Below are 15,900 nucleotides of genomic sequence, written 5' to 3' on the forward strand. Positions count from 1 at the left end.
AGTTTATAGATCAGTGCTTTGCTCTTAAAACCCAATGGTTGTTAAAACTCAAGATTGTATATTCTATGGAAAGGTGCTCCCTTAGAGATAAACACGCAACCTTGATAGTAGACTCAAGATACTTGAGTGTCATGATTTCCTTTTGTGGACATGTTGTCCCATTTCATTTTTAGCAAAGAGGAAGATTGCAGATTTTTAGAATTCAAGATAGTTAAAGTGATTCAGGTGTTGTTTCTAGCCAAAGTGGTTGAGCCAATGTTGCACCTAATGCATGGTACTCAAGACCTCTACTTTTCATTGCGTTGTACAGGGAAGAGGAGGGTGTAGAAACCCCCCGGAGGAACCCGATGTTAGATCTCTTCTATGGCCAGTTCAAAGCAGAAGGAATCAATGAAGGTATGGAGAGCAAACTTCACTGTAGTCAATCTGTACTCTGAGTGTGGAATTCTGTAACCTAGATAGTTTGGTATCTCTTATCTCTAGTGCAGTGTGGTCTTAGGTTTCATCTGTAGCCAGTTGAGGAATTGATAAAGGTCTGTTAATAAAGAACAATAAGATCACATCTTACTCTCTACTCGGCATACCCGGAGTGAAGCTGTTTACCAGCTGGTCCGTGCAATTGAGTACCGAAGTGTGATGTCGCTGCGAACCAGAAAGTGCAGTGCAAACGAATGGAGTAAGCGCGCGTGTTGGTTCTCACGCTGGTTCTCACGCTAATGCCTTTTATACACTAATTGTGCGCATGCCGTATTCACTTAGGTACTCTATGTCTTGCATAGACATGTACTGGTACACCTATCAGGGGCAGAATGCATTACACTGCTACTTAGGTAAATCCATTCCATGTCCATGGTCAATTCAAAGCAGAAGGAATCAATGAAGCTAGCCTGACTTCATTATCACATTGCAGTCTGTTCTCTGATTGAAGCCTATTGCCTGGACTTGGCATTAACTTGGCATTGCATCGCAAAGCATGGAGAAGTCAAATTAAACCAAATGGAGGGTCACTTCTTGGTAATTCAAGAAATTAGGGGTCCAAAGTGTGACATGTTGATGATGTTTGCTATTTGGAAATATCACCGGAATTGATGTCAAATTATTATTATTAGGTAAGTGCAGTAATTCATCACTCTTGGAAATTAGAAAATGTGTTTTGAACTTAAAAAATCATACGTCAGATCTGACTGGGACGGGAAAAAATTGGACCCCTAATTTATAGAAGTACCTTGGAGCGAGTTGAAGAGACACTCATGCTTGTTATCAGAGAAATGGTGTTTTCTTGACACCTCAAAGAGGCTTGAGTAGCCATCCTTCAAAAATAAAAAAAAAGAATTTGGCAAATTACACACTTAATTCCTGTTGTAGTCTTGAAACTTGGTTTTAAACACGTAGGAGCACAATCCCCCATCTTTCATTTTTATTTTGAGTTCAAGAAATCCCCCAAAGGATTTCTCATTAGAAGTAACATTTGAATAAAGATGCCATTCCAATTTTTAGGGGTCAATTTTCTTGGTACCTTTGCAGGTAAAGTTTTTACAAACCAAGAGACCTTTGGACAGTACCCCCTCCAGATCAGCGGTTATGAAGACTTACATGAGAGTATCGAAGCTTCCATGTCACACCGAGAGATTGAAACTGTGCAACATGCCAAAGAGAAATCAGCACAAGAGGTCTGTAATCTACCCTCCCAGATCCTACAAATTCCATCAGGAAGCTCTGTAGGATTTGTAGGATTGAGAGGAAGACTGATCAACTATTCTTACTTTACATACGACATTATGTGCAGAGATTCTAAGTGGGTAGTCTCGAGGCAGTTGAGTAAGATCCAAAAATGAAGAAATCTGTTCAATAGGGATAGGAATCAGGTTTTAAAATCCAATTCACACTTGTGGATGGTGCAAAACACAGTCAAGGGAGTGAGTAAGGTATTGGCAACGTTCCCCTTATGTCCCTGATGGTGTTGCAGTTTGCAAAGTCTTTAACTCACTACAGTTTCAAAGTATCTGTCGTATTAAACTTCTTTCATTTTGCCCCTTTCTCCAATACAATTGCTCCACAGCACTGGTTTACAAGGCTGCCCCAGGTGTTAATCTTCGAGCTGTCACGATTCCACTTCAATCAAGCAACAGGAAGACCAGAAAAGATCCACAACCACTTCACCTTCCCACAGACGCTGTACATGGACAGGTGAACCAGTCTAGCGAAAGATACTACCAAATCTTGCTCCATTAGGCCTAACTACTGATGATGTCATACCTTTTTTTACATATGCACTTTCTTATGAGAGTCAGGAAAGGTTAGATATATGTTTTATCAGAAAGCACATGTAAATAAACATGACGTCATCAGTACTTGGGCTGAATATTGCTTCACAAATATATAAAGCTTGTAATCATTATGAACTGGGACGTGTGTCTTTCACATCATCCAGCTTTCTGTCTGTATTTTGTTTTTAATGCTACCTTCTACTTTAGAAGCTTTTGAGGCCCTGTGTTGGCCCATTTGTATTAAAAATCGAGGGAGAAGTTTTGTAAACTGCAAGACATAATTGAATGCTGAGACCCGCTCGTGCTTCTAGATGCAATCCCTGGGAGTGACAATAGGAGTAGAGGAGATTGAATAAAGCCCAGTTACATTGGTAGAAACAATGCCTTCAGGGATAGTTTCTTTCCAGTGGAGCTTTCATTAACTTCGTCATACATTTCCTGTTGAGAATCTTTGTTTCACAACCAATGAAATGAGCCGGAGTGTGTCCTGATGACAACATCTACCTCTTACTCATTCTTGCCACCTGTTTTCCAGGTACATGGAATGCAATCAAGGGGTGACTCGTATCAAACGAACACAGGTGCATCAGATTGCCCAACAACTAGAGGTGCTTCAGGGTAGGTTAGAGAGGTAAGTAATCAACCAAATAGCGTTGTGGTCCAGTCCATCTCAAGTCCCTCCAAGTCCCCTCAAAAGTCCCCTCAAAAGTCCCCCAGTCTAGAGCCAACGTACAAGCTGTTCAAATGAACAGACAGAAGTGTTTCTCTGTCATTGTTCACCCCGCTACTTGGAACTGGTCTGGTGGAGGGACTTGTGAAGGAAGTTGTCATAGACTTGAAATGTACCAAGGTCAGGTTTCTTTTCAGGGGTATGAGAAAAGTAATTCAGATACCAGCTTTAACGGGTGTCCTGTGAAATTTGGACCCCTTCAAAAGCTGTCCTGTTTTGTCCAGTGTGGACTTCAAGCCTGTCATGTTCCTGTATTAGTTGCCATTGTGCTGTGCACAGTCATGAGTAATCAGTGAATTATGAACCGTGGGTGATCACAAGAAACATTCAACTCCTTTACCTCACATTTTACTCCCTCCAACCTTTGACTTGTCATCTATTAGCAGGCAGTCCTTGGGATCTCTTTCTGTTTTCACTGTGCATGACATACTGATGCACACTATTGTCTGGAAACCATTTCAATTCATACCAAAGATATCTCAGGCAGTTAGTTACACCTTTTTTCCCCTGCATTGAGGATATTTCAGGCTATGTGGATGTGCATTCCAATTAGATTCCCCTCCAGCTATGTGTAATAATTTATGTTACTGAAATGCTAAACTGTAAATGACAATAACTGTCGGTGGTATCTCCTAGGTATCTCAACTATGGTTCTGGACCCAAGCGTTTTCCCCTCCAAGATGTTCTGCAATATGCCTTAGAGTTTGCCCACAGTACTTCCCCTGAGAATAGTCCCATACGACGATCAGTGACGCTGTCATCAAATAACTCCAATATACAGGATGTTGAGATGTCATCTCCGCCACGGTCGTTGACTGGTAGCCCGCCTGCCTCAGGGTAGGTCAAAGGTCAAGTCCACATTGAAAATGAGTAACTTCCTCAGAGAGCTTTTCATGAAAACAAATAAAAAAAGTTGAATGAGATAAGAGGGTGTGTCATTCCAAATCTGATTGTTGAATTAGTGTACAGAGTAAGTACTTGCTGCAGTCTCGTACTTCACAAGTATTTTTCTGCGGTTACAGCAAGTTATTCTATTGTACACCTGCGACAAAGGAATTTCTTTGTTACAGAGCCTATGAATAGTTTGTGACTGACACAGACCCGGCACTCATGATATAATTGTAGAGATTCATGAGTACAAACAACATGGAGTGAAGCACCTTGCAAATGGATATGTACATGTCCTTATAGGTACTCCACTACAACTGTATTCACAACAACGCATTGTTACTAGGCTTATTTCGGGATGTGTGACATTCTGTCAGATGTCTGTGATCTAATACTCAACTTAGATAAGGTGTCTTTGAATGGGGACTCATGATTGCCCAAGAGTTTGCTATGAATCTTACTCCAACGGTGCCTTTATTTTGACATATTTATAGTTCAAATGTTTGATCAAGTTAACGCACTGGTACCAGTTGTTTTTCAAATTCAACAAGTAAAGGCTGTTGGTCACTTGTACATTGAGAATGTAACCAATGACAGTTTCAGTCCGGATTACAAGTCCCAAGCCTCGGTGCCTGTCAACGATGTCGCCATGTCGTCTCCATCTTCATTGCCAAACTCTCCTGCCGACTTGACACGATCGGGAGCAAACCCCTCACCGAAACACATCACGGACACTGAGTTAGATATCCTGCAGGGTTGCCTGCGCCGTTGGAGGACAGAGGTCGAATCTGATGTCAGAGGTCAGCTGCTTTTGTACTCTTCTCCAGGAGATCATTATCTTTCCTCTTTCTCAGACATCTTGGAGAAGGAACAATATACATTTATACTTCCAAAGTTAATTACTTACGACTAATTTCTCTCTGGAGTTGAAGTCAGAAAACTGTATCAATTACTTATACTGGAAAATTGTGAATTTGGTTTGAAGATTGATTTTCCCAGATTATTTGCCTAAAAAGCATTCCTCAGATTTACATCTAGTGTTTAAATTTTGTTATGTGGACAGATTTACAAGACAAAATAGCAACGCTGAAAGATCTCAAATCTAATGTCTACCAGGATGGGATGACAAGTTAATTACTTTCAACTAATTTCCCTGTGGAGTTTAAGTCAGAAAAATGTATCAATGACTTATACTGGAAAATTGTGAATTTGGTTTGAAGAATGATTTTCCCAGATTATTTGCCTAAAAAGCATTCCTCAGATTTACATCTAGTGTTTAAATTTTGTTATGTGGACAGATTTACAAGACAAAATAGCAACGCTGAAAGATCTCAAATCTAATGTCTACCAGGATGGGATGACAAGTTAATTACTTTCAACTAATTTCCCTGTGGAGTTTAAGTCAGAAAAATGTATCAATGACTTATACTGGAAAATTGTGAATTTGGTTTGAAGAATGATTTTCCCAGATTATTTGCCTAAAAAGCATTCCTCAGATTTACATCTAGTGTTTAAATTTTGTTATGTGGACAGATTTACAAGACAAAATAGCAACGCTGAAAGATCTCAAATCTAATGTCTACCAGGATGACAACCTCAGAAATGTAAGTAGAGTTTAAATTTTATTTTCTTTGGCATTATACGTCCGGGAGAGATATTTTCTTCAGTTTTAATTTAATTCAGAGAATCCCAAACAATTGTCTTTTAGAAACTGTTTCCACCACTAGCTTTTATATGCCATTTTTGCCATGGTTTGCACCTGGGTATTTTGATCCTTTGGCAAAATAGTATTTGTGCTGCTTAGGATAGAATAGTTATCCTATCCGGATGCCTAAGAAAAGAAGGATTACATAAATGTATACAGAGGTCAAAAATAACTTCCATCTCTTGGTGGCCCATAGGGCCAGTTAGAAATGCACCGCACTGGCCCTCGTAAAAATTTGGTGGCCCTGGGTTGAGTACATGTAATGAAATTGATCAGACCCAGTGATCATGCATGCCCATTTGCGTTAGTCGAACTTCTCTACCAAAACAGCTGATTGGCCAGCCTAGCTGGATTTAAATGCAATTTTTGAGGCCCAAAAAAAGAGTTCTGCTTCTGGTTAAGCAACCAATCCTTAATTTTTGGCGTGACTGTAAAATGTATACTGGTAAGTTACAAAAACACATTTATGAATTTAAAAAAAAAGGATAAAAGAATCCTGTCTTCACAAAACACCTCTCAACAGTTTTTTTCACATACATGTAGTTTCCTGGCTTACATTTACAACATTTGGAAAGAAAATTGGGTCATGATCACAAGTTCCCTTTGCATTTTGCGTATCACGGTGGTGACAATACCCATGCACTATTGCTTATGGATAGAACGAACATTCACTGGTTCTTGCTGTGCCATGCCACTGCCAAAGAAGGCATGATGGTAACGCGGCAACCAGTCCATGAATCCCGGTCAAAATAGCATTGTACAATTCACCGTACACACACACGCAACTCTACAGCTGCACATCGGAAAAAATATTGTCCCAGGAAGATTTTTACATGTTAATTCCCAGAATTGATTTGTTGTCTATATATGTAGTTTTTGTGTTCACAAATTAAATTTAATTCGAGGTTATAGTGCTTGTACTTGATGATCGGCCCAATGAGGACTCAACTTGTAAAGGTTTCATTGGTGCCCATGGGAGATAACATTAAACTGGCATTGTTAGAAAATGATACCAGCCAACAAAGCAGTACTCAGGTCGTTCGTACGTTTTTGAGTTGTATGCATGACCGTCCAATGAACAGAATGTCGCGATTGACCGATTGATTTTTTTTTTCCTTTGTCACCAAGCATGTGTACCAGCTACATGCCGTCTTGGTCCACGAAGGTCAAGCCTCTGCCGGTCACTACTGGGCTTACCTCCTGGACCATCGACGGAACGTATGGCTCAAGTTCAATGACATCTCAGTGTCAGAAGTCAACTGGGTTGACCTGGAGCGTGAATCAGTCGGGGGATCAGGTAACGCCAGTGCATACTGCCTGATGTACGTCGATGCCAAAAGACGGGACCTGTTTGAAGGTAGGTCACTGCAATTCAAAACTATTACTATGTGATGTGCCTGTATTTATGCTTCTAAGGAAGGAATTTTTATAACGATTCATCGATGTTGATTTTTGGTAATTTCAAACGGCAAGACTAGTGCTTTTAAAATGTAGTTTCAAAAAAGTTGTTCTCTGCATACAATCGATGCAAGAAATAACATTTGATTTTGTTAAGGTTTATATGCTTAACAGACCTCTAGTCTGCATTCAAGCCACAAGTTATCAAAATGAACTGCAACTTATACTTTCCCTTGTCAATATTCACCCTGTTACTTGTTGGTCTTGTGACTGGTCTAGTGACTGGTCTTGTGACTGGTCTAGTGACTGGTCTTGCGACTGGTCTTGCGACTGGTCTTGCGACTGGTCTGGTGACTGGTCTTGCAACTGGTCTTGCGACTGGTCTTGTGACTGGTCTAGTGACTGGTCTTGTGACTGGTCTTGTGACTGGTCTTGTGAATGGTCTTGTGAATGGTCTGGTGACTGGTCTGGTGACTGGTCTTGTGACTGGTCTTGTGAATGGTATTGCGACTGATCTTGTGAATGGTTTGATGACTGGTCTTGTGAATGGTCTTGTGACTGGTCTTGTGACTGGTCTGGTGACTGGTCTGGTGACTGGTCTGGTGACTGGTCTTGTGACTGGTCTTGCGACTGGTCTTGTGACTGGTCTAGTGACTGGTCTTGCAACTGGTCTTGCGACTGGTCTTGTGACTGGTCTTGTGACTGGTCTTGTGACTGGTCTTGTGACTGGTCTTGTGAATGGTCTTGTGAATGGTCTGGTGACTGGTCTGGTGACTGGTCTTGTGACTGGTCTTGTGAATGGTATTGCGACTGATCTTGTGAATGGTTTGATGACTGGTCTTGTGAATGGTCTTGTGACTGGTCTGGTGACTGGTCTGGTGACTGGTCTTGTGACTGGTCTTGTGAATGGTTTGGTGACTGGTCTTGTGAATGGTCTTGTGATGGACTCAACTACAACACTGCAAACATGTTGCCACTTTTATTCCAGTGCACTCTTTTGTTGATTTCTTATCCTGATAACGAAGTGTTTTTAATCACAGACTTTTTTTTGCAACCAACAGAGCAAGAAGATGATGAGACTGGTTATAGCAGTCGTAGTCTGGATCCATTGGCTGATGACCTCAAGCAGCTGGTAACCGATGACAATGCATGCTTTGAAAAGGAGATCAGACAGTGGGATGAGATGAAGGAAAAGCGGGGCACCAGTCGAGCAGCCAATGCAGCCACGTCCACCAATGAAGACAAGGTTGTGTATCTTGGAGAGAGAAAATCTACTACAACAGGTACGGCTTGGGTCTTGACTCAGAATCTTGACTACATTGCTGACTTGCCACCAGGTTCCCAGTTCCCAATTTTTATCCTGAATTCAAAGATTCCATCTTTTCTTTTCTGTCAGGGACATTACATCCTTCATAGCAAATCCTCATAAGTTTGGTATCTTTCCATTTGAATTGACTGAGGCGGAGAGAAATCCTTAGCCAGAATTAACACCCAGGTTTGTTCACTTGTGGGCTCGGTAACTTCATCAATCCAAGAGTGGATCGGGGGGGGGCCCAAAGGGGGGATGCCTCTCCTGCAAAAAGAGGAACTCAATAATCAAAGGAATGCTTTCATTTTCCCTAGATTCAGTGGTTGAGTTGCTTTTCACTGTTGTCGTCATTTGAGGGTGCTGTGGCCGGTCAACATTTTTAGGAATTATAGCCTGGCCAGGCAGTAGTCTCTGGAATTCATGTGCGTGAGATGTCTTGGCACCCATCCAATTCACGCGGCATAAAGTTCATATACCAGCCTATATTAGTGAACCACACATAACCACATTTCAGCCAACCAGAATTAAGAAACAGCAAGAAGTGTGTTGTAACAGGTTAAAATTTCATTTGAAGAACTGTGCATTGATTTCATCATCAAAAATATTGAGACTGATCTCCCTGATTTCTCTTTGATCTCCAGGGGTCAAGAAGACTATGACCCAGCCCCGTCCTGCATCTCCTGCCTCTGTCTACCCCGCTGAGCGTCCTCTCTCAGCTGCTGTACCAGATAGTGTGTCCGCGTCCACACATTGCCCCGGCTCGTATGTCGCATCATCATCATCATCTCTAAGCTCTCCATCATCAGTGTCGCTGTCGCTAGAGAGTATCAGAACGGAGCAAGATGCAGAGGCTGCTCTAGATCAGGTGAGAGAAACCCCTCCCCCCACCACTCTTCAAAAACTGAAACTCCCTGTGATCCGTCAGAAGTCATTGGAACTTCAGAACCGATTTGTGCCCAAGGATGTATAAACATAATCTCAGAGGTGAAAAGTCAAGGACACCTTGACTGTCCTTTGACTGACGTTGAAACAGTGAGAAGTTTGTGGAGGCTGACCGTATTTTAAACCTAAACTTGGCTGCGCTGCATGGCTTGTTGTAGCAAATAAGGCGAGAGGTTGGTCCTGATGAGGTTGTGAAATCTTGAAACCATTAAATGTTTTGTCACTCAGGTCTGCTCGGACGAGTTAGAGAGATATCGCACTCTCCTGGCGCAAGATCTGTCTCCGATGAGAGATGTGAGGCTAGAGAGCCCAGTAGCTTACTATCTGAAGAACAGCGCCCCCAGGGTCATTGTACGACGTGCTGTCTTGGAGCAGTTTGCATCTGCCAAGGGAATAAACATTGATGTTCGGTAAGTTGCACAGAGTGGTTTCACATGACAACCAAGAGTTTAATAGAAGAGGTAAACATCTCCAACCAAGAGTTTAATAGAAGAGATAAACATCTCCAACCAAGAGTTTGGTACAGTTTTGTTTTGGAGGGCAAGCTTTGTAAAGCTTTAACCACTGTTATATTAAGCAGTGTTTCAGTGAGTCTGTAACAAGTCCTTTCACAAGACCAGTTGTATGGGGAACAGTGATAAAGGAATGCTCATGTCTTGGCTGAACGTTGGATGACTTGTGATGGACATAAGGGGACATGCAGGGACTTGTGATGGACGTAAGGGGACATGCAGGGACTTGTGATGGACGTAAGGGGACATGTAGGGACTTGTGATGGACGTAAGGGGACATGCAGGGACTTGTGATGGACGTAAGGGGACATGTGGGGACTTGTGATGGACGTAAGGGGACATGCAGTGACTTGTGATGGGCGTAAGGGGACATGCAGGGACTTGTGATGGACGTAAGGGGACATGCAGGGACTTGTGATGGACGTAAGGGGACATGCAGGGACTTGTGATGGACGTAAGGGGACATGCAGGGACTTGTGATGGACGTAAGGGGACATGCAGGGACTTGTGATGGACGTAAGGGGACATGCAGGGACTTGTGATGGACGTAAGGGGACATGCAGGGACTTGTGATGGACGTAAGGGGACATGCAGGGACTTGTGATGGACGTAAGGGGACATGCAGGGACTTGTGATGGACGTAAGGGGACATGCAGGGACTTGTGATGGACGTAAGGGGACATGTAGGGACTTGTGATGGACGTAAGGGGACATGTAGGGACTTGTGATGGACGTAAGGGGACATGTAGGGACTTGTGATGGACGTAAGGGGACATGCAGGGACTTGTGATGGACGTAAGGGGACATGCAGGGACTTGTGATGGACGTATGGGGACATGCAGGGACTTGTGATGGACGTAAGGGGACATGCAGTGACTTGTGATGGACGTAACGGGACATGTGGGGACTTGTGATGGGCTCAACTACAACACTGGGAATTAACTTTACCGTTTCAGATCCCAGGCATTAAGGAAGATAGCTCAGCGTCAGCTGGATAGTCAGACGAGATCCAGGTCAGAGGAAGATAATTACAGGTTATGGTTGGAGGATTATAGAGTGTTCTGCATGGCAAATACTTACTTCATTCAGGGAATTCAACTGTACTTCCAACAGGAGCAGTAAGTATGAACTCCGACATCTTGACTGATGTTTGCAGTTGGCGTCTTTGTCTTGCCTTTCCTGCATTATGTACAAACATTACCATTTCCTTGACAAATCCTCTGACCTTGGTATAAACATTGACTGGTCATTGTAAACATTTAGCTATTGTACGGAGCAACTGTTCAGTTACATTCGCTCTGTACAAAATACAACAATGCTGTCTTACCATTGAAGGAGCCATCAGGAATGTCCAGTGAGACAATATTGGATTTATATCTCCACCCTTATTTCCAGTGGTGTACATGTACATGCAATGTTTTGATTTTTCCTTTGTATTGTCCATCAAATAATTTGCACTGCAGCCAGTGACCCAGACGTTCTTTGAAGTCCAACTTTAATACCACACGGACCTCAAGAAAGCTATTTCCATTGGATTAAAGTGCTTGTTTATCTCTTTGATTTGCAGAGATGGTTACCAGGAAGCATTACCACACTTTGTCCATGCCTGCAACATGAACGACAAGTTTATAGGTGAGAAGCCACAGAAGGCAATGGACTTCGGCATGCTAGCTCACTTCAGGAGGCAGTGTTTACTGGTGAGTTGGTTTGTCCTGGGATGTTCAAGATTCCTACTTTTTTGGCTGCAGGGGTGTGTTTTTTCCAGGAAAGTTCACCTTTTTTCCAACCGAGGTAAACATCCGTTAGATTTGGTATTTTGGTCACTTCCAACGTTTTGATGATGTCCTGCTGTACCCTTCTGGTTGTCTGAGGTCAGGGTAGTCATGAATGATTTGGCTGATGGTTGTTAGTCTGCCATTCAGACACTGGTTGGAGCTGGTACGTGTAGTTCCATGCTGTAGAAGATGGAGGATTCAGGGTCCCAAACAGGAAGATCCTTGTTTGCGGATGTGAAGAATGGAGTTTAAATGAAGTTGTGAAGTTTTGTTGAGGCTTGTGACCAGACTACCTCCCACCAATTCAAGTTGCTTGACGCAAGCTCAAGCTAACCTATTGCAAATATCTAAATGCACTTGCATTTTGAATGTTTTATGATTACTGTTACCGTCAAGCCCGTTACCTTTTAGATACATTTTTTGCTTTTCTTTACAGGACTTCCTATATTGCTGACCTTTAGTATTCTTTATTTTTACCTGACAGCAATTGAATGCCCAGTGCACCAATCAGTTTGATTCCAGCGATGACTGTGAAGCCCTACAGGGTCTAGAGATCTTGAACAATCTGGTGGTGCCGTGTACAGGGATTCTAGCTAGCTCTTCGGCTGAAGAAGACACGGCAGCCGCCGAAGAGATACGTGGAGGCTGGTGCAGCTACCTCAATAGAGACGTCAGCAGTGAGTTGAAGATACCCTGTTTGCAACCTTTACAGTGGTTGTTGAAACGTTAGATAATCTTGGAGTGAATGATTTTTAGTATGGTTGTAAGACTGGTGTGTATAGCAGTCCATAACATTAACATCGCTAGTCCAATAGGGCTTATGAAACAGCCACAATTTACCATGTGTACCAAATATGAATCAAATAAAAAAGGACGGTGGTTAAGGTCCTGGGTTAATTTGACAGAGATTGGGCCCTAACCACAGCAAGATATTGTTCCTGCTATGACATTTTAATAAAGATGATACAGCAGGTAACGGGTGTGCATCTGATCCTATGGGTTACTGTGATCTGAGAAAGTTGTTGACTTAATCAGGAGTCGGTTTTCAGATCACAAGATTCCAGATTGGGATTGGGGTCGTTGTCAACAATAGTGCTTGCTGAAACTGGAGACTCTCTGCCCACCAACCTGTAGAGGGCGCTTTGTAGACCAGCCCACCACATTTTGCTTGTCTCCTACCATTTTCAAAACATATCCACCAAGCTTTATAATGTAGCTACCAAGTGTAATAGTTTGGTAGCTACTCAAACTTACGAAATGTCCTAATGAAAACAGCTGTTTATAAATTGTAAAACTTCTTTCAATTTCTATGGGAAAAAACTACCTTTTAGATGCCCGGAAGACCTGAATTTTACCCTGGGGGGTTCAAGTGGGGGTTAAACCCCTCTGTTAAGGCTTTGTGCCGCCCTCTTCCCATTTCATTTCTTGAATTCCTAACCCCCCCACGGTTTCCCATTTGGAGCTTGGAGAACACTGAGACATCTATAAACAACTCACAAATGATCATCTGCCTCTTGTTCGCACTCAGGCAACCTGCATGAGAAATTCCAAGACTTTCTATCCAAGCTTCTAGACATGTCATCTGAGCCCACCAGCATCAAGGCCCCGCCCTTGTGCCACACCCAGAAGAAGGAGAATTTGAGTCAGATGTTTACAGTTGCCATGGGAATGATTCACAACAGTGACCAACCAACAGGCTCATGATGATGTGATGGGGGCTCTGAACAGACCCACAGTATAGCAAATAAGCCATGACCGTGGACTACAGTGGCTCCTAGGTGACACATCCTGAGGCAACGAGAATGACCTGTGATGGTGATCAGCAAGCCCATAATGATCTGATTGTTAAAAGCTCAAGGTTTGCCACCAACACAGTGAATGGCAAATAATCCATGGATTTGGCCATGAACTTCCAAAGCAGTAAGCTCACAAGCCCCATGGGAATGGTCTCTATCGGTGACCAGCTGACAGACCGGTCATTCACCTGTTGTCATTGGTTAAAGTTCAGGTGCAAGACCATAGTCTTGGGAAATAACCACACACCAGACCATAAACTATTGTGGTTCCCAGCCTACAACTTCCATATTTCATGAGAGTGATCTGTAGTTTTATTCAGCTAAACAAGCATCACATGGTCTACTCACCACGGTCTGAAGCTGTCACAAACACCTGCGGTGTGGCCATACAGCCCACAGACCTCACCATATTCTTAACCATTGCGCTAAACAGTGTACAACATTGAGACTGTATCCTGCTGTCTTCTGGCTTGGCTAAGAACACCAATTTATCACCCCAAGGTTCCTCTGATTTTCTGAAGTTGCACAAGCCCATAGCTTTCAGTAGGCACAGTGCTCCTACCAAAGGGGTATTTGAATATGAACCATGGTCCTAGATACCCCATAGACTTAGCCATAATGTACAGTGGCACCCAGGTGCTACAGTCCACCCATTGATCTCATGTCTACCGTTGATCTATTGGTACACCTCACAGACTCCTATGGCTATGGTTCGGGAACTGAATTAGGAGACCTGTTTATCAGAGATCTACTGGATTATATTCTACACTGAAAGTAGGTTTGCGATAGCACCATGGACGTATCTCTGTTGTGAGTATTTGCGGTTCTGAAAAGAACCAGTGGTACTTGACGTTTCGAGCACCACTGGTTCTTTTCAGAACCGCAAATACTCACAAAAGAGATACGTCCATGGTGCTACTGCAAACCTTTCTATTATACCTCTTCACCATGCAAACCTTCAAGACTTATATTCTACATTGGATGTATAGTTTACAGACAAAAAATGCCACTTTGTTCCATCTCAGACGGTTAAGAATACATGAAGAGAGTAATTTCAACTACATCAAGAAATCTCACCTGAACGGTAGGGAGAGTCTCAGGTACCTCGCAGTTTGAACAAGATGAAAAAAATTGATGATGAAGAAAGATGAAGAAAGATTGATGATGAAGAAAGATGGAGAAAGATTGTTACAACTCATACTGGTGTTCCATTGATGTATACTGGGCATATCAGAGGCTGGATTCCATTTTGTTTGTCCAGCAAGCAAGGCAATCATTTCCTTAAACCAGAGCCCTTTCTTGAGAAGATCTTGTTGCGTAGTTGGCGACAATAGTTGTTGGCTTTGGATGTCATAGTAATTTCATACACTGGACATTACAGTGTTGCTTCTTCAGTTGCACTGCAAGCCTGAATATCAGCAAGATATGGGACAGAGGGATATGCCCCTTACATGTCCAGTTGTTATACACACTCTAGACTATTGTTACCTAACACATTCCCCGTAGATGTCTGAAAAGAATTCCTGAGATTCCAATCAAACAATGACCAACACAAAGGTGTTGGGGGGTGCTCTTCGTCCCAGATCTTACTTTATATGAGCTTGATTGGTCATTTTAAGGGGGCCCAATTCTGCCAGATGCCTATGTTGATATTGAACATTAATTTTGACATTCGAGATAGCTGGGTTATTTCTGGTCATATCTTTCTGTGGTTTACAGTAAAAAAAAAAAGGTATTTCACAATAAATTTATGTTTCGCACTATCTGCTTTATTACAAACTCACTTGGTGCTCACCTAGGGATAGGTGTTTCGTTGTTGTGAGACTGGTATCTTTTTATGAGATCCCCCGTTCTAAAAGCCTCAATGGTTTCTACGTAATTTTAGCCGATTCCTGTTAGGTTCTATTGGAGTCTTTTCTTTAACGATGCAAGTTGTACTGTACAAAACTGTACATACCTTCAGACTAACAGCACACGATTAAAAGAGAACGATGATTGGTTTAACATGGAATTCAACTTGATGGATTTGTTTATTCTTGTCGGGTTGTTTTGTTTTTTGCTCCATTTTACTTCTCAGCTTGGAGCAATGCAAGATTTCAGCAGTGCCTCTGAGCTGATAAAGTTTCTAGAAGCAAGGATCCGAAACATTTACATGTACAACGTTTTGGATGCAGGCTTTATGCCTTCATTAGAATAATGCTCCCTGTCTGTGACTCTTGGCGTTGAGGATTATTGTATTTTCTACAATTCCTTGGTTCACAACCAATTCTAAGCACCCTCGGTTAAAGGAATAAAACCTGTGACTAAATGCCAGTTAAGGAACTTCTGCCTAGAAGAGTGCATCACTGGAATTCTTTTGAATTTTCACAGGACCCTCACCCAGATTGAAGGATAACTTCACAGCTTTTTATAAACCCTTTGGAACCTGCTTCAACAGCTACAAACCGATTACAGTGCCCAGTATTTATATTCGTCAGATCAGCATTTTTTACGCCCAGTATAATTATACCACGGTCTTCCAACTTTTGGTTACATTCACTTCCGTGCTTTATTTCGAAAAGCCACGAGGATATTTTTA

At 42.4% G+C, this 15,900-nt stretch overlaps 1 protein-coding gene across 2 annotated transcripts in view; it reads left to right on the top strand.

Annotated features, from left to right (window-relative positions):
• LOC110983499 (ubiquitin carboxyl-terminal hydrolase 25-like) overlaps nucleotides 1–15,333 on the top strand; it is a 29,479-nt gene extending 14,146 nt beyond the window's left edge. For both annotated transcript variants that reach the window (XM_087142884.1, XM_087142883.1), the window contains exons 8-22: nucleotides 311–396; nucleotides 1,525–1,670; nucleotides 2,060–2,187; nucleotides 2,803–2,898; nucleotides 3,634–3,834; nucleotides 4,483–4,685; nucleotides 5,419–5,489; nucleotides 6,719–6,947; nucleotides 8,050–8,271; nucleotides 8,939–9,162; nucleotides 9,468–9,649; nucleotides 10,708–10,869; nucleotides 11,319–11,448; nucleotides 12,011–12,203; nucleotides 13,055–15,333. In XM_087142884.1, coding sequence (XP_086999010.1) covers nucleotides 311–396; nucleotides 1,525–1,670; nucleotides 2,060–2,187; nucleotides 2,803–2,898; nucleotides 3,634–3,834; nucleotides 4,483–4,685; nucleotides 5,419–5,489; nucleotides 6,719–6,947; nucleotides 8,050–8,271; nucleotides 8,939–9,162; nucleotides 9,468–9,649; nucleotides 10,708–10,869; nucleotides 11,319–11,448; nucleotides 12,011–12,203; nucleotides 13,055–13,230 — 2,449 coding nt within the window. In that variant the 3' untranslated portion in view covers nucleotides 13,231–15,333. The remainder of the gene's footprint in view (nucleotides 1–310; nucleotides 397–1,524; nucleotides 1,671–2,059; nucleotides 2,188–2,802; nucleotides 2,899–3,633; nucleotides 3,835–4,482; nucleotides 4,686–5,418; nucleotides 5,490–6,718; nucleotides 6,948–8,049; nucleotides 8,272–8,938; nucleotides 9,163–9,467; nucleotides 9,650–10,707; nucleotides 10,870–11,318; nucleotides 11,449–12,010; nucleotides 12,204–13,054) is intronic.
• The last annotated feature ends 567 nt before the right edge of the window (nucleotides 15,334–15,900 follow it).

The sequence above is a fragment of the Acanthaster planci genome, linkage group LG10, assembly GCF_054643075.1.
Source record: "Acanthaster planci isolate LZ-2023a linkage group LG10, COTS_SCS, whole genome shotgun sequence".
Lineage (NCBI taxonomy): Eukaryota > Metazoa > Echinodermata > Asteroidea > Valvatida > Acanthasteridae > Acanthaster > Acanthaster planci.